Source organism: Solanum tuberosum, unplaced genomic scaffold, assembly GCF_000226075.1.
Source record: "Solanum tuberosum cultivar DM 1-3 516 R44 unplaced genomic scaffold, SolTub_3.0 scf00419, whole genome shotgun sequence".
In the NCBI taxonomy this organism is placed as follows: Eukaryota; Viridiplantae; Streptophyta; class Magnoliopsida; order Solanales; family Solanaceae; genus Solanum; species Solanum tuberosum.
In genome coordinates, this window is record NW_006239338.1 from 90,186 (window position 1) to 107,691 (window position 17,506).

General features: G+C 33.3%; 3 protein-coding genes across 4 annotated transcripts in view; 2 read left to right on the plus strand and 1 right to left on the minus strand.

Annotated features, from left to right (window-relative positions):
• The window catches only part of LOC102588536 (developmentally-regulated G-protein 3), a 13,487-nt gene extending 6,199 nt beyond the window's left edge, over positions 1-7,288 (minus strand). Inside the window, exons 1-4 of the mRNA XM_006362717.2 lie at positions 7,128-7,288; positions 5,785-5,838; positions 2,993-3,166; positions 809-880 (exon numbers count right to left, since the gene is read on the minus strand). Coding sequence (XP_006362779.1) covers positions 809-880; positions 2,993-3,166; positions 5,785-5,838; positions 7,128-7,169 — 342 coding nt within the window. The 5' untranslated portion in view covers positions 7,170-7,288. The remainder of the gene's footprint in view (positions 1-808; positions 881-2,992; positions 3,167-5,784; positions 5,839-7,127) is intronic.
• Positions 7,289-9,272: 1,984 nt separating this feature from the next.
• On the plus strand, positions 9,273-14,325 carry LOC102588854 (uncharacterized). Its single transcript, XM_006362718.2, has 5 exons — positions 9,273-9,462; positions 11,565-11,637; positions 12,616-12,776; positions 13,423-13,498; positions 13,744-14,325. Exons 2-5 carry the CDS (start codon positions 11,589-11,591, stop codon positions 13,938-13,940), a joined length of 483 nt encoding a protein of 160 aa, XP_006362780.1. The 5' UTR covers positions 9,273-9,462; positions 11,565-11,588; the 3' UTR covers positions 13,941-14,325.
• A 1,091-nt stretch (positions 14,326-15,416) lies between these two features.
• Positions 15,417-17,506, plus strand: part of LOC102589179 (shikimate kinase, chloroplastic) — an 8,189-nt gene continuing 6,099 nt past the window's right edge. The window contains exons 1-2 of one of the 2 annotated variants that reach the window (XM_006362719.2): positions 15,417-15,519; positions 16,791-17,096. In XM_006362719.2, coding sequence (XP_006362781.1) covers positions 16,880-17,096 — 217 coding nt within the window. In that variant the 5' untranslated portion in view covers positions 15,417-15,519; positions 16,791-16,879. Of the gene's footprint in view, positions 15,520-16,787; positions 17,097-17,506 lie in introns of both variants that reach the window. The other variant, XM_006362720.2, reaches the window with a different exon arrangement.

The following is a 17,506-nucleotide window of genomic DNA, read 5'->3' on the forward strand; positions in this document are numbered from 1 at the left end:
TTCAAAAAAAAAAAAAAAAAAAAAAACAAGAAATCCCTTAAAAGTAATTAATCCCTACATTATTATCACCGAGAGAAAATGCTTGCATTATAATCTCTGCAAAATTAGTCCGTGAACAAAAGGCCAATAAAAGAATATTAATGGGGGAAAGCTCTTGTAATATGGGATGCCACGAATAAAGTTGCAAGAAGTGCAGGTTCTTCTAGACAAATTTATAACACTCACCCTAGCAGAGAATAGCACTAGGTGTTTTTAGCTTATAAAAGGAAACAGTCACAACATTACTGATATATAAGAAAAAACAATATACAGATGAAACCGCAACATTTTTTCTATTTTCTAAATTTTGATTAGTGAAGCCACGTCTTACATGTAGTGTGATATCAACATAAACATTATTGAACATACTTTCCCTTGGAACTGAGAAAGAGTACACTTCAAGGGACCAACAAGTTAGGTGACTGCCTTTCAGAGTTCACTCTCCTCTGATTATCTGGATTATATAATTGAAGCTAAGAGATTAGGAGTGGCTAATTAATCTACTACCACATTTCAAGGAAGAAAATCTCAGCAGAGTAAGTAGTTTAAACTGTTTTCAGTTTTCTTTTACTATTACAAGAATCTGTTTTCAAATATTTCTGGAAACAAGTGGATGAAATTAGTATTCATATCCAAAGAAATCACTTCTTATACTCCTCGAAAGAGCAGTACTTTTTCAAGTTGACAGTTTTATTTGCACAGGTAGCAAACTTTATCTGAAGAGTCCTTATGTGCCAGGTATTAAGAAAATCATAAAGGTGTCGGATACCTGAATTTTAGCTCCTCGATACATGATGACACCAGGAATGCAAGTTAAGGTGGTAAATTCGTATGAAGCAACCTGTCAACCACAGAAGAGGGGCTGTTAGGGGAATAACGTAGGGAAAACTTACTGCAGTGTGAAGTTTCATCATATTGTTCCTAGAAGAGTCGAGCAAAATCTAACAAAATAGATTATATTTTCTTGAAGAACAGATTGTAGTAGCACACATGACAAATAATCATAGGTCATTCTTACTTAGAAAAGAGTTTATTTCGGTTTTAAAATACGGACCAGATTCAGGATCAATAACTACCCATACCTTTTCTTGCCACTACTTTTAAGGTTCTTTAATGGTCCCCAAAAGTTACAGTAGAAAAAACAAACTCCGAGAAGTTACTGATTTGTGTGTTTTTTGACTTACAAGAATCAAAATGAAGTTAATATGTCTCTGATTGGCAGATCACCAGCTAAACCTTGTGATAAGAAATTAGATCTAACTTCCAAAATAAACAGTATAGTGAAAGTAAAACTCTTGTCCGCTCCCATCCATAAAAGAGGGAAAAAAGAAAAAAATTCAGAAAACAAGAAAAACATTATATAACAACAAAGTTAAGTTTCCAGAAACACAAACTTGAGCAACTTGTTCTACTATATTTCAAGTAGATTTATAGCTAATAGCACATGCATTCAAATTGACCAAGTTAGGTACCCCGATTAGGAGTTTGTTACATAACTAACACTGTCACTTCAACTTCCCTGTTCTCTGATCACTATATTAAGAAACTCAAAACGAATAAACTAATTAGCTACCAAAAGTCACTAAACAACTATAGAAACAGAATTTGACATTAAAAGTAACTTCCTTGTGTAGACTCGTCCAACATTATATTCAAACAAAATTCTATGTTTCCTGCATAGATACATCTATTTTCAGACTCTAGTCATGGCAATATTACTGCGGTGAACTGTAAAGAAGATCCAGATCAGGCGATCATCTTTTTGCTGGTAGGAAATGTATCCATCATCCATAACAGATTAACCTACCGAGAAAGACTTTAAACCAATTCTTTTCTGTTGAATGTTATCATCCGCAAACGCTAAGAAGAAAGAAGAATGCAAGAAAGCCTCTTCGTACATCTGTCGAGCTAAAGTGTTAACTTGTTTCCCTCATGCTTCTTCTATTCTAGATGATTTTCCATTCTCCCTAATACATTCATCATTAAATTTTTCAGTTAAGGTCACAGACTAAATTCCAGGTACATTAAAAAACTGCATTTCCCAGAAGAATTATATATTTTCTCCTCTTTTTTTTGCTCTTACTATCATTCTGCAGTCAGGTTAACCATTTGTGAAGAGTACAACTCCTCATCTGAAAGACGAACTTCATTTTGCATTATTGTACTGCTTTCTGATCAATGTAAAGTTCATTACTCATAGACCATAGGAAATCTGTCTTCTTTCCAAAAGCATATGAACTTCCAATCCACAAGCATTTGAAATTGTATCTGGCAATACTTATCCTCTTACACAGCATAAGAGCCAGGGAGATCAAACTCATTTCCGCTAAAAGGGGGCTGGCACAAAATATAACTCTAAAAAGGGCACATTCAACAGATCTACAGAGTTCATAAAACCAAAGCTTTTTTTAATATGGTAACACCCACTGACCGCCGCTATCCCCAAACAAGGGTCCAGGGCCAACAGTGGCTTTGTCCAGCTTTTTTCCCCTTGGTAAGTTGGACACTCAGTCTCATGGTTCGAGGTGGAGGTCTCTTTCACTTGAACAATCCTATCTCGATAGAATCCAGCCAAATTTTACTTAGAATATCATTTAAGTATACTTTACACATGCTTCTCATAAAAAACTGCATCTGATGCATGATGCCTCTGAAATATATCCAGGGTGGGTTTTCCTTCATGGTACTTCCTCTACTACAAAAGGGTTGTCATCATTTCCTTCAAATTATTCTTAAGAAAAGCTGACTTTCAGCTGAAAACTTTACCATATGCTATTTGATACTTAAAATTCAAACTTCTGAAAAGCTAATGCAAGACCCCTTTTTCATAGTATTTACAGAAGTGATAAAACTTTACCTCTTATGGTACATCTGCACTAAGTCAAAATAAAATACCACTAAGATAATCAAAGTATTAGATAACTAACATAAATATCACTGGATGGTTACACACCTCAGAAAAAGTTCCTGTCAGTTTGTTCAAGAGTGTCGATTTTCCAACTGAAGGAAAACCCACTAAACCAACTCTTGCATCACCACTTTTTGTAACATCAAAACCTTCTCCAGCTCCACCACCACCTTTTGACGTAGGTGTAAGAAGTTCCCTTCGAAGTTTTGCCAGTTTTGCCTAACCATGCATTGCATCACAAGACGATTAGTTTGTACTATGAAAAACCAACTGTACATAAAATAACCATAGCAAGTGAAATCTATAGTAGATTTACCTAGTTAATTTTATACATGTAAAGATTTCAGAGAAGAATGAGTGGAAAACTAGATACAAAACCAGAGATGAATGAATGTGAGAAACTAGATACTCGTTTTATCCCATGTCACTGCATCTATGACTAACAAAAAATAAATGCAGAAATTCTGAAACTATACCAACTAGAGTTCTGGAAAAGAGTTAAAAACATCGGGGTTTGGAGTTAGAAATGTGTTATAATGATGTGAAACCACACCATGAGTTATACATAACAGAATTATCCTACGCTAACTTGAGAAGCTATTACAGCTCCTTTCAAAGTTTTACCAGTTTTGCCTAACCATGCATTGCATCGCAAGACTAGTATTTTTTTTTTTTGGACAACGATACAAGACTATTACTTTGTAGTATGAAAAACTAATTGTGCAGTAAAATAACCATAGAAACTAAATTTACCTAGTTAGTTTTTACATGTTAAAAGTTTCGAGACCATGACTAACAAAAAACTAAAGACAGAAATTCTGATACTATTCAAAATGGAGTTCATAAGAAAATCAAGTTTTGGAGTTTAAGAAGTGTTAAAATGATGTCAAACTACAACCTCAGTTATATCTAACACTATTATTCTATGCTAATTCAAGTAGCTCTAACTGGAAAATGTCGCGGCTTAGGGAAATGAAATGAACTATTCAAGCAATAAGAGCAAAAAGACTACCGTATTAAAACATAATTCAATGAAAATAGTAAATGGAAAGTTTTCTAATAGATGGAAAATAATAACAGAAGAGTTTTCGTTTTATGAAATAATGGTTATATTATTAATAATATCCAGAAGCAACAATTAACCAAAAGTATGGTTTCTATACAAAACTAAAGAAGCCAAGGAAATTCAAAACAGATAAATATTATTTGCATTTCAGTTTTTACACCAAGGAAAAAGGTTTGAACTCTAGCCTTCAAGATTAGGATAGTTTCTGAGGTCCCCTCAAAGCATCTCGCATTGTAGTAAATGACAGAGGTATGAAGTATGCTGAAAATAATTCAAGAATTTAAGATCTAAACTAGCATTAATCTTCACGTTTTACCTAAATATCTCCTTAAATGTTTTAAAGAAGTCAAAATCACTTATAACAGAGAGTTTTTCTTTTTTCTGATAAGTATATAAAACAGATATTTCTCAGATTAACCAACAAGAGAAAACAACTCAAAGCATTGGCAGATTTCATAGGTGCAGTGCCTTGTCAAACCTGGGGCTTTTTTTTTTTTTTTTTTTTTGGGGGGGGGGGGGGGGTGCAATTATTAAATGATATTTTTTGAGCGGATATCTTTTAATTATTTTTAATAAATTAGATAGTTGAAAGATATATAGCTATCCCATTTCCAAAAACTTTCAAATGGAGAGAGTTTACTTGCCATTTGTCAGATCTTTGCCTATGAAAACCTAAATCCCTCACAATTAATTCACAAGGCTTCAGGCGACTAGAGCAAACTTCGAAGGTGCAAACCTAATTTTATTAGATTATTTTGGAATATTGGGAATTAAATTTAGATTATTACTTAAGCTATGATGGAATATTCGTAAATATTGAGTGTGTCGTGCTACTTTTTTTTTCTTTTCAAAATGTGTATGCTTACTTTAATGGCGACTTTTGTGAAATGTCTATAAAGAATTATATTATTATATAGTACTTTATTAATCACGAAAACCCCTTCTTGTAATGCCATTTGTCAAGCCTTTACAAATAAAGAAAGATTTTACTCTGTCACCAAAGCAAAATCCCACTTTGATATCTATTTTAAGAGATAGTACAAGATGTTATTAGAACTTAGATAGTACAAGATGTTAGTGGATGTGGAGTATAATAAGTTGAATAATAATTCCTATCCGTCTCAATTTATCTGATACAATTTGAATTGATTATTTTATTAAAAAAATAAAAATAAAAAATTCTAGTTTTAATTATAAGAAAATGACATTTGTTTTAAAATAGATTTCTTCAAATATTATGAATTGAAACAAAGTCCAAAGAGAGTAATTATATATATAGAAAATAGTCAAACCTTAAAATTTTGGTCCTTTTCACTACACTCATTTTCAATAATGACAGTGTCAAATATGAAGTCAATTTGTCATTACATTTGGACAGCAGGAAGGCATTCACTAGCATCACCAATATAGTATGAACATTGTACTAGAAAGCATGATAAGCAAAAGAATAAATTTAAGTTTGGTCACAAAGGGTTTGCCAGTTGTTGGTTATGTCTTGTGTATGGTTAAGACTTAAAGAGTCTTGATTATAAACCTGATTGTGATAAAAAAAAATCAACTGTCAATGGTTAAGATTCTTGATTATAAAGCTGACTGTGATTAAAAAAAAATAAAATAGCAACCTCCAAAGACCAGATATAAATTTAGAGTGATATTGTCTACAATATACGATTGTAAAACATAAGCAACCTAATTGCATATCAATGACCTGGCAAAATAAATTTTGTGTAACCTCATAAACTAACCAAGAAAATGGTTGTGAATGTGCTACCTTTAACAAACCGAGATGATGAGCCGTCGCTTTGTTCTTTTGGGTCTTAGCCATCTGCAATCAAAGAGAAAAATTCACATTTTCTAGTCAACAGTAATACCTATTCAGTGATGGAAATAAAGGGTGTCATACTACTAGAGGCATATTATTTTATAACCGAGAAATCCCTGAAGGCCACATGCTACACTCCTACCACTAGACCAAATCCCTGGGGGCATTGCCTGCCAGAGGCATAATTGAGTGAATACAAACTGAACAAAGAAATTTAAAGAATAGGCTCTAATATACATGATTCAAATGCATGTAGATTCATAGAAGCAGAATTGAATTGAACTATTTATACGATTTTTTCTTCTTTGACTTTAGATACATTAACATTGAAACTATCAAGTCTACACAGCATGTTCAAAGTTTAAATTATTGACAATAATGAAAAAATAAGCAAAGCTAATTTGGTCAAGAAACCCAATTACAACAGCTGAAATTGTTTTCAGGTTAGTTAGGAAGGATATCAGAGTGTGGACAAATGGATTTAGAGCCACAAGATATGTTAGGCTAGCTCCATCTACAGGTGGACATAAAAGGTCTCCAACCTATTTCTAAGGTTTCAAATTTATCGGATTTCACACACCTGAAACTCGATTATCTATCATTTGAAGTCATCCACTATGCTTTAAGCAACATAATAAACTACCAACTTGAAAAATCATCTCGAAACTGGAACTAAATGAGACGAAAAACTCACACTAAATCGTATAAGTTTAATCAAACCTTGCTATTAGTATCAATAATTATCAAATTAGGAAATCAAACTGAGATCTTTCCCCTATCATTTTCCTTTATTTTTGAAATTCCATCACAGAAAAGTATGCACCTGTCTCCCGTTCAATTTTCTCATTCTGCCCTTCCCATCTCTCAATTCACAATCAAGTAATAACGTTGGGACAATCAATTAAATTTCATGTCAACTTATTTTTCATAAGATTTAAGTTATTCAGACAGATACAACAAGCTTAGACACTCTACTTCGGAAAACTTCAACTAAGCACTCATTCTTCAGCAGAGTTTACATATAGAAGGATTCACAAAAAAAATCATCTTTTTAAAAATTTCATAAAGCTCTATAGCTATAAAATAATTTTAAAAAAAGGTTAATTTTTTGAAGACTGAAATAAGTTCGGTAAGCAAGAAACTACTACAGTGATTGACAGAATTGATAAGATAATTTCATTCTAGACTAACATCCAAACATCTGAGTAATTGAATAGGAATTTTTCCCCTTTTTATGGTTTTTTGGTATTTCAATGAAACAAAAAGTAATAAATTGAGTGTATTTTTGGTACCTCATCTTCGATATCTTTGATTTTCTGCATGACGGTCGCCATTGTTGCTGATTCGAACGCCGGAGAGTTTCGCCAGAAGAGAGGGGCAGAAAGACAGCGCTGAGAATTAGGAGTTTTCTCGAATGTGTTTTTAAGGTTTTGCGACCCTGCAGCTTAATTTTTGTTTTTTTGCTTTTTTTTTTATTTTTTTATTTTTGTACAATCTTGTTTATTTACTTTAATAATTGCGTTTATTGTTCAAAAACTATTCTTATATACAAAAACATTTTCTATTTAGCAAAATAGCTTATAAATACTTTCCCCCCCTCACAATTGCTCCAAAATTAGAAAAAATTAAATCAGCAAATACAATTATCATTCATTCTACTCAATGTATAACTATATTAGTAATAAAAATAATGGGATGCTTCAATTTGTAATAAGTAATAATCCAAATTTTAGTATGTATTTTTTTTGTAATGAATTGAAAATATTTAAACAATCTACCTCCAAAAATTAAGGAGGGTTGATTGGAATTTCATACTTAATTAAAAAATTTTGAATGAAATTTGAAAATGAAAAAATCATAATAAAAACACTCGAGGCTTAATGACACTACTATTAATCTTAATATATTTTTAGAAATATTTTATTAATATAATACTATATTAGTTTTCTTCTTAAAAAAGATTTTGTACTCGGTATATTAAAGATATAAAAAAAAATTAATATTCAAATATTTATATTGAGATGTAAATTCAACTTAGTCATCTCAATGATGAAACTAAATAAGTCATAAGGTTCCATAAGTATAAGAACAATAATATATTTAAATTAATTAAAACTTTAATATGTTAGTTATTAAATATAATATATATTATAATATAAAGTTCAAAACTGATATTAGTCAATAGCCCAAGGACAAAACAGTCATTTCTCCGATGAAAAGAAAATAAATGGTTTGATTTTCGGGATGAAATAAATAAGTATATCTCTAACATGAGTCGCTTTCTTTTGAAAAGAGGGGTTGTTTCCGGCTCTTCTCCTCCATACTTCAGTTGCTGAGTATGATTTGATATAGTTTTAAAGTTTTAAGCTCGAGCCTCACGTTACGTAACGAATGTTTTGTTTTCAAATCAGTTTCGGAGAATGGTCGAGAATCGTCTTCCTAAAAAGAACCGTCCTCATTTGAAAAAATCAAGTTTTTAATTCCTTAGATAATCAAATCAAGTTTCAAGCCGGTCAGGTCAATCGTTTCAAAGGAAGAAAATAAAGGCCGAAATCAAGATAAATACTGACCCGGTAAATCACCTAACTTTGTATAGCTGAAAATTGTCAAATGGTCCACCAAGATAAATGATGCGGACACTTTATTGTTTTTATATCTCATTCCATGCGATTTTATTGAATATATTATTGTAATAGTATATAAGATAACTACCACACTATTTTTAAAATATAAATAGTGAAATAAAAATAATTTTAAAAATGAACCAATATCTTAAATCAATTATGTAACAGAATTAATCGCAAATTTTATAGTGATATTATTATTCCTTACTCCACAACCAAACAAACCTTAAAATAGGGTTGTGTATTGGTTGGTTCAGTTTCGATTTTAAAATTTATCAATTTGATGTAATAATTATCAGATTATAGATATGTTAAATCGTTGTAGAACCGTTAAAATATTGATTTCAGTTATTGATTATTATCAATTCGGTTATCGATTAATGTTAAGATTTGACGCACAAAAAATCACTTAGAAACAAGCAAGTGAAAAATCAAATGAACCATGCATATGAGTTGATTGAGTGTATCTTGTTCAAAAGTAAACACCGACATATTATAGAAGAACAAGAGTTTGAGAGAGTTAGAAATAAAAACATAAAATTGAACAATAAGTCAAGAAATTCATATACCTATATGGTATAAATATAATTTATTAATTTACTATCGAAATATCGATTAACCCATTAAGAAAAACCCCCAAATTGCGAAGAATCCTTAATCTGATAATTAAAAAAAACCAAAATCATTATCAAAATCGCCAATCTAATAATTCATTACTGATAAACTAATACTAATAACTTTTGTTGGTTTGAATTATCGATTTCGGTTCGATTTATGCTAACACCTTAAAACGGGTCTTGGTATAACCCGAAATCCAAACCGACGTAGCAAATCCTCTGTAAAGCGATAAACTTCATCCAAAGCTTCAAAGTTTTTCCTCCTTTAAGAAATCCGCAATCCAACGAAAAGCAAAGGATTTTCCCTTCTGTGTATCATTTTCCTTCATTATTGGGCTACTGGCAGAGTCACGTTTCACTCTCCTTCTATTGAGTATTTGAAAAAGGTTCGTGCTTCTACTCGTTGTTTTCAGTTTTTCTTTTTTTATTCTTGTGAATTATCATTTGGATTTACTTCGTTTTGTGAAAAGATTGGATTTTTCCATTGATATAGACGAATTTGTTTTGGGGGTTTAGTGGTATTGGTCTATCTTATTGTTGTTGGGAGTAATTGCAACTTTATTTAGGAGATATTATGTAAGGTATGTGCCAGTTAATCTAAATAGGAAAAAGGCGCTGTATATTGTAGTTTAGAGTTTCTTGGCAGGAAGTAATGATGGATTTTGAACACCCTTTGTTGGTATGTATGTATAACCACTTTCGTCGTTGTGCAATATAAGGAGAGTGGTAGAAGATCAAGTTTGTTCTTGACATGTTATGGGGGTGAAACCGTGGGAATATTTTAGCACGGACTAGAGATTTATAGGTGCTAAATCCAAGGTTGTGGCCTGGTGGCAAATGGAGTAGGTTGAGCACTATCAAGTCTCAAATTTAATTTCAGTTGAGAGAAAAACATTAGGTGATTTCTTTCCATCTGCTCTATCCTTGGTGGATAGAGATATAGAGTTACTTGGTACCTGTTACTAGTGGGAGGTGGTAGATATCCCATGGAATCACGAATTAGTCGAGGTGTGTGCAAGCTGGGCCAGGACACCAGGGTTATAAAAAACAAATGTATATTTTTTGGAATATGCTGGAAGTACACAGCCAGGTAAGGCCTTTTCACATGAGTACGTCAAGGCAGATGAAAAGTAATATGATTTAAGCTTAAACTAGAGGCATATGTCTATTTGAGAATATCTCAAAACAAGTACAGGTTGCCCTGTCTTATGTCTAGCAAAGCGAGAGACACCCTACAAATCATTACAGAAATTTTTCTTATAGATGCGTTTGTAAATATATAATTGTTTTTTCTTAAAACATTAATACCAACATAATTTGAAACAGAAAGTAAAACGTTAATACCAACAAAGTCTTAGACCCAAACACACTTGCAAGAGGAATTATAGACACTGTAAAATCCTGTGTAAGCTGCTAGCGTCCAGATTAGTTAACACAGTACACTCTATGCTCTAATAGGAGCCATTATGAGCCTCCTTTTAAGAAGGAATACTTGGGTGGTCTCTATTTGGTTATGCAATAGAACACATGTGACATCTGATCTAAGAGACGGTTTATTTACAATTTTATAAGATAATAACATAACTTGTAACTAAGTTTCCTCTCTCAAAAAATAACTTGCAATTAAGTTTGTTATTTTACTATGACTACTGTAGTACTATTTTTGGAGATAATGCCCTTGAAATGCATAACTATTACCTCCAAGTTGGAGGCTTGGATCTATGGAGCCGCTAATGTCTGGATAGTAGTGTATCTCAATAAATTGCACATCTCTCCTTGAGATTAACCCTTTGCTGAATAAAAGGGATTTTCTGTCTCAGGCTTCCAATTAGATCTGATTTGTTTCCATATGAAGTTTAGAATTTAGGTTGAATGGTGCTTGTTTCTATGGACCAAGTTAGAAAAAGGCCTAAGAAAGACGAGTTGTTTGCTAATTTTTCCCTTATATGCATCTAATTTTGCCTTGTCGACTTTCTCGTAGTGCCCATGTTGAAGTTTGTGATGTCTTATTAAGAGAGTGGGATGGATAAAGGAAACATGAGATAATGTGGTTTGCTGTGGGCAGTTGAGATCGAGTTGGCCCTCTATGTTCATTCCCTAATTTAGTGGTATTTTTGTTACCTTTGGACAGCAAATGTAGAAATTGGTAATGGAGAAGTTTAGTTGCCTCACTGGGCATTAGCTGTACCTTCTCAAGAATAACAGTTTGCCGTAAATATATTGGCTGATTCTCCATATATGCATAAGCTTCACTGGGTTTCAAACACATGACCTAAATAACTGAATGAAGTCATAGTTTGATAGTGGACACTACCCTCCTTTCATTGGTAGTTCCATTTTGCCAACGGAGAACACTTGTAGTGTTGCCAAAAGCAAGGAAGGTTTTCCATTTTCATGAAAAAACAATTTCTTTCATGGTACTGTCTTGCATGTGCAGTTATTATCCTGTATAAATTGCATGTTGAATCCCTCTTCCTTTTGATTTCAGGAAGATCCAGATTATTGCTAAGAGATGTCGTTAACTGCCAGTACCACCATGAGTGCGACTACTTTGCCAATAGGTATGTGGGTGTATATCCCTGATTGGCTTTTTTAATTGGCACGTTCACATGTTTTATGAAGGAATGTTAGCATTGCTGTTTTGAATTTTTGTAAGATGATCAAGGCCTGTTGTAATTGTAAATATTGGATACAAGTACTAACTTGATGCGATGAATATACATGTTACCTTCTCAGAAAAGGGGGATGTTAGAATTGATGTTTCCATGCAATTTGGATCACACAGGGAAAACTGTCATATTCTTGATCCTGTTATAATTAAATAGATCAGCATATCTTGCTGTTAGCTCACTGAGAAGCCTTTGCCACATTAGATGTAAGAGTATCTGAATTGCTGTGCAAGTGCTGTAGCCTGTAGGAGTTAAGACCGTCACATTAAGTAATGATCCTCTTGTCATATTGTAGTTGCTGTTCTGCATATATTATTGGACTGTATTAGCTTTCGTTTGTTTCCGTATGAAAATACCAATAGGCGTTCACCCACTCACTGTCAAATATATAACACCTTAGACAATAGTAACTACAACAACTATGCCTTAATCCTAAACAAGTTGTGGTCGACTATATGAATTCTCATCGTCCATGTTACTTCATTTTAGGCTCATGTCAAATATATAATACCTTCATACTGCAGACTGTAGAAGTGAAAATTTTGGTTTATGATCTATAGTCTAACTTGCTCGAATTTTGGTGCTATTTTTAACTCTTTGGATAAAAAGGAAAAAAATGAAAATAAAATGTTCTTCTCTTTGATTTTCTAGTTAACTTGATATGATGGTGTGTAGGTTTTGAAGTAATCTATTGATATTTTCATTTTTTTGATAATCTAATTGAACTTCACATTTAAGGTGTGACAACAATGCCATGAAGACATTTGATACTTTAAAATCCAGTGTTGGCTAAATCATTTTGAAGATTTGCTTCTTAAACCTGTAGCACATGTTATCTATGTAGTTAATCATTGGATTTTGTTGTCACAGTGAGAGCAGGGGATCAATGCCGGAAGCAATTCAAGCCAATACCATCAGTTCCTGCTGGCCTCCATCCGCTTGGCATGCAGTCTCAACTCATTAACAATAGAAGACGATTGATATGTCCTGTTCAACAAAAGCGTGCTTCAATTATATGTTCTTCTGCTCTGGTATCAGTCTCTTTTGTATTTTTTTCGTATAATTACTGCCAGTGCCTTGTTTAGCTAATTACATGCCTCTAGTGATCCTAGTGGGTCAATAGTACTTGTCATGTCTTTTATATTAATCTTGTGCAAATTTTGCTGTGAGAAGCTTCCGAGTTTCTGAATGCTACTGCAAGTAGCTGGTTTTGGGCTTACGGTATGTCTCTGTATATGTAGTTTCGCATGCCAAGCAGGTTCTGCAGTCAGCTTATTGAAATCAACTGCATTTACTAAAACAAGTACCCCGAAATCAAGTTTATCAGCTCTCTATTTGCTAGTTATCGTTAATAGATATATGAATCTATAACATTTGGAGATATATCTTTTTGAGAAGGTAAAATGTGAAGATCTATTACTTGAAAGTGGTTAGATCCCCTAATACAAGCCTGATCCTTGAAAGGCTAAACGAAAATCATGGATTTACAGGCAAGACAATCGGAAATAGGAACTGATTACTAAAATGCATATTGTTGTTCTTGATGCTGTTGCTGCTACTACTTGCAATCGTGCATTCGACATTTGGTGCTTCCGTTCCCTACATCATTCAAGTATACTATATTGCTATTACTTATTAGCCATTTATGTTTGACCCTTTCTTCTTGCATCACTGCAGAATGCGAGATGTGCTGAAGGACAGACACAGACGGTTACACGGGAATCATCGACCATTACAGTTGCACCAGTTCAAGGTAATCTTCTTTCATGCTCTTACTAGCAATTGGTAGAACAATGGATGGAAATAAAACAATTTGCTAGTAGCGTCTGCACTCCGTCCTGCCGCTATAAAAAGATCGTAGATCAGTTTAGCCCTACTTAACCAATGATGTTCAGTAAGGTTTATCAACAAAAAATCCCCAAGCTATTTTTGTACTTTATAAAGATACAGTGTAAAAAAGTTATCACTTGAATGCTGATGTGTCTGGTCTGAACGCAGGAAAGGAGAAATCTCCTGACCTGGATGATGGTGGGACTGGGTTCCCCCCTCGTGATGATGATGGAGGCGGAGGTGGAGGTGGGGGTGGCGGAGGCAATTGGAAAGGTGGGTTCTTCTTTTTCGGATTTCTTGCTTTCCTAGGCCTCTTGAAAGACCAGGAGGATGAAGGACCCTACCGGGACCAACGCAGAAGATGAAGAACCACCATAAACATATCAACATAGAAATCAAAGAGGTTTGGAAGCCCAAGAGTCGTAATGGTCTTCCCTCATTATTCTCTAGTCATGGCTTCGAGCAACGTGTAGTAGGGACAATAACCTTCTATTGGTTATGTATTTGAATGTAACATTACTTGTAGCTCATTTCTATGTTCTTAGAAATGGACATTCTTTTCAACTCCTCCTTTACCCTAGATGGTTGGATAAGTTGTTGTCATAGCTTTAATTGGTTGTATAATGCCCTACTTTCGGTTCCTTTTTGCACTCAAGGTTGTCGTCTAGTAGTCAACGAAGAGAAAACAAGACAGCCTTCTATCTATATGCTTCTGAGAGTAAAATAAATGAGATGATTGTTGTCGATAAAGTTGGGAGAAGTGAATCTCGTCTCTTTTCACTTTGTCGTACTTAGTGGTGTTATGACCTGAGAATACACGTATGAATGGTCAACAACATCAGTAAACTTCTACGAAGCTAAGGAGCAAAATCTCAACAACCACCCAAAATTATCACCTACCCATTAGGTGAATAGTGAAGTTGGTAAGGAAAATGACTCATGCAAAATTAATAAAACATTGGAGGAAATGCAAGTGCTATTGATTATTTTAAGCAAGCCGAATACACTCGTGTGAATTTGAGCCTTGAAAGTTGTTACAGTAGATTGTTTTTGTCACATTTTTTAAAGTGCCGTCTTTTTCTAGATTTTACATGAACGCGAAATACTTTATACCTAAACTTTGTAGTGTTTAAGTTACGCAATAACTAATTTTTTCCGTACAATCATCAAACGTTGTTAAAGTAAATCAAATGAACACATGTATAATATACCTAAATGTTTGGCATAAAGCTTAACTTTTTCGTTTTGTTAACTAAAATTGACTCAGAAAACTAGTTTTCAAGTTGACCCTTACCTACCTGCCCAAGTTGACATTGTTAACTTTATGCAAATGCAATACCAAATTATGCGACCACAATAATATACCTAGTATAAATATAATCTCATAAAATGAAATCTGGAGAGAATGAAGTGTCCGCAGCTGTCAGAAGGGAAGCTAGTAAGGGCCCAAGGTTCATTCGAACCCCCTTTTAAAGAAATATTACATTGTTTATATATGATTTTTTTTTATGTATATATAGTAAATATTGAACTCCATTTCACTTTTCATGAGTTTACTTCTTCATATTTAAAACTACTTCATGAAAATCTTGACTCCATCACGGTAGAGTCAAATCTAACCAAAATTTAAAAAATTGTCGATCCAAATTATTACCAATAATTTATTATGCAAAGCTTAATAAATGTGTTTTTAGTAAATCTTACATATTGTTCCTTTTTAGTGATATTATATATTTTCATGACCCAAGAGAAAAAGAAAAAAGAAATACTATATATTTTATTTTTCTCACAAAATTATTACCATCTCACCTAACTCATGACACCTTTATATATATATAATATCCATTTTAAAACAAACACTTCACCAACTAATCTCATAAAAAAAAATCCCATTTTTTTCCCAATCCTGTTGTTCCAATTTTCATTGCTCTTCTGCTCAAAAAGGTATGTTCTATTTTTTCTTTTTAATCCTTCAATTCATAGATTGATTTAATTGAGATTTTTTTTTTCTGTGCTCTGTTTTGGGTTGTAGAAGAAATTAATATTTAAGAAAATAGTGTGGGTTTTTGTTAATTCCCCTACTTTTTCTTGTAAGAGGTAAATAATTGTCCTTTTTTTGGGCTTAATTGGTTAATAAAAGAGGCTGAATTAGGGTAATTAGTTGGAGTTTTATTATTTGGATTAAGCTTTTTCTGTTTAAGAAGTCAATTTTTGTGGGTAAGTTAAGAAATTTCTCAATTTTTGATGCATTGGGTATATATGTTTGCTTTAGAGTATTGAGCTGTTCAGTTGTTTAATAGTCCAAAAAGTAGAGACAAGGAAGAATTAAACTTTTTGTTTTTGGTTAAAGTGAAACTATATTACTCCTTCCATCTCAATTTATATGACATAGTTCGGATTTTGAGAGTCAGAGCTTTTTCGTTTTGACCGTGAATTCGGGTATACAATCTTTAAGGTTTTTGAAAAATAATTTACATATTTAGAAACTACGTAAAAAGTACTATTAGTCGCAAGAACTAACAAATTTAAAGTGCATGTGGATAAATCACGGTCAAAGATTTTCTTATTAGTCTCTCGAAATCCAAATTAGGGCAGAGGAAGTATTGTATATCGTCAAAAATGAATGAATACAGTTCCGTTCCAATGACCAAACATAGTTGCAGTCAAGTTGATATGAAGAACAGTGTCCTTTATCTGTAATTAATATGACTTGTTCAAACTGACCCTAGACACATTTCAATAGTTTCATAGCTATACTGTGACGTTGAATAAGTAAATGTTCAGTAGCAAAGCAAGAGTAAGTTGCAATAGGAAGATAGTAGCCACAATGAAGAACCACCTTTCGCTAGCCGATGTTATGTGATGTTTCAGATTAAGGGTAAGAAATGTGGAAGACATGAAGCCAGCTACAACAATAAGGGAATAGCCATAAAGGAACAATAGCTGAATGAGGCCAGATGGGGCAGAGTAGTATTTGAGGACTAGAAACAAGCAAAGCGGAACTATAGTAGTATAACAATAGAATAAACACGCAGACCAAGTATTTGGCTTTCATGTTTTCCGTTTTTCATTTGTTACTTTTACTCTTCTTTGCCTATTAGAAATTGGGTGAACAAAATCTTGACTTTTTTTTCTTTTAAAAGTTGTATATTGCTATTTTTAGGGTAGATTTTGAGGTATTAATTGTTAGTTCTTGGAATATCTGGATTTAGCAGGCAGCAGAAGCTTGGTGACAGTATAGAGTACACTCTTCAGCTCTTTCTGATTTAAAAGAATTTCTTGTGGTGTTGGTGGAGTAGAGACTATGGAGGCTAGAGTTTCACAGAGCCTTCAGTTGTCCTCATGGATAAATTCAGATAAGGTAGTAAGGAAACCGAGTGGTTTGTTGCGTTTCTCTGAGAAGTGGAATGAAAAACCAAGGCATCGGATAGTCGTATCCTGCCATTTACAGCCTAGAAAAGCTGCACGTTCTGATAGACGAGTACAGTTGAAAGTTTCATGTTCTTCTCAAAATGTTCAAGGTATTTACTAGTTTTTGCAGTCCCATATTCCATAAATATTCATTATTCAATTCAGTATAAGACATTATAGTTGTGCATTGTATGCTTGCAACATTCAGATGTGAATTTATAAACACACACATTCAGTTGAATGAAGTGGGACCAAATGTGTGTGAAATGGATGTGGATGATTCATATAACCAACCATAACTAGCTTGGGACTAAGGCATAGTAGTAGTAGTAGTAGTTGTTTTAGTTGTGTATGGTATGCTTTAATCATGCAATTGATTATTGCAGACTTCGAGTAGTTTGCATTTTTGTGGATAACATGTAGGTGAGCCTGTGCCCCGTTGTGCCTATGTGTTTGAATACTGGTTGAAATATTTTGAGAACACTAGTTTACTTGGTGTCAAATTTCTGGTGAAATCCTA

Excerpts from the sequence above, each read along its gene's own strand:
- LOC102588854 (XM_006362718.2), top strand. The coding sequence starts at position 11,589 with ATGTCGTTAACTGCCAGTACCACCATGAGTGCGACTACTTTGCCAATA. Across the intron at positions 11,638-12,615 it reads TGCGACTACTTTGCCAATAG|TGAGAGCAGGGGATCAATGC; the intron begins GTATGTGGGTGT and ends TTGTTGTCACAG. Across the intron at positions 12,777-13,422 it reads TTATATGTTCTTCTGCTCTG|AATGCGAGATGTGCTGAAGG; the intron begins GTATCAGTCTCT and ends GCATCACTGCAG.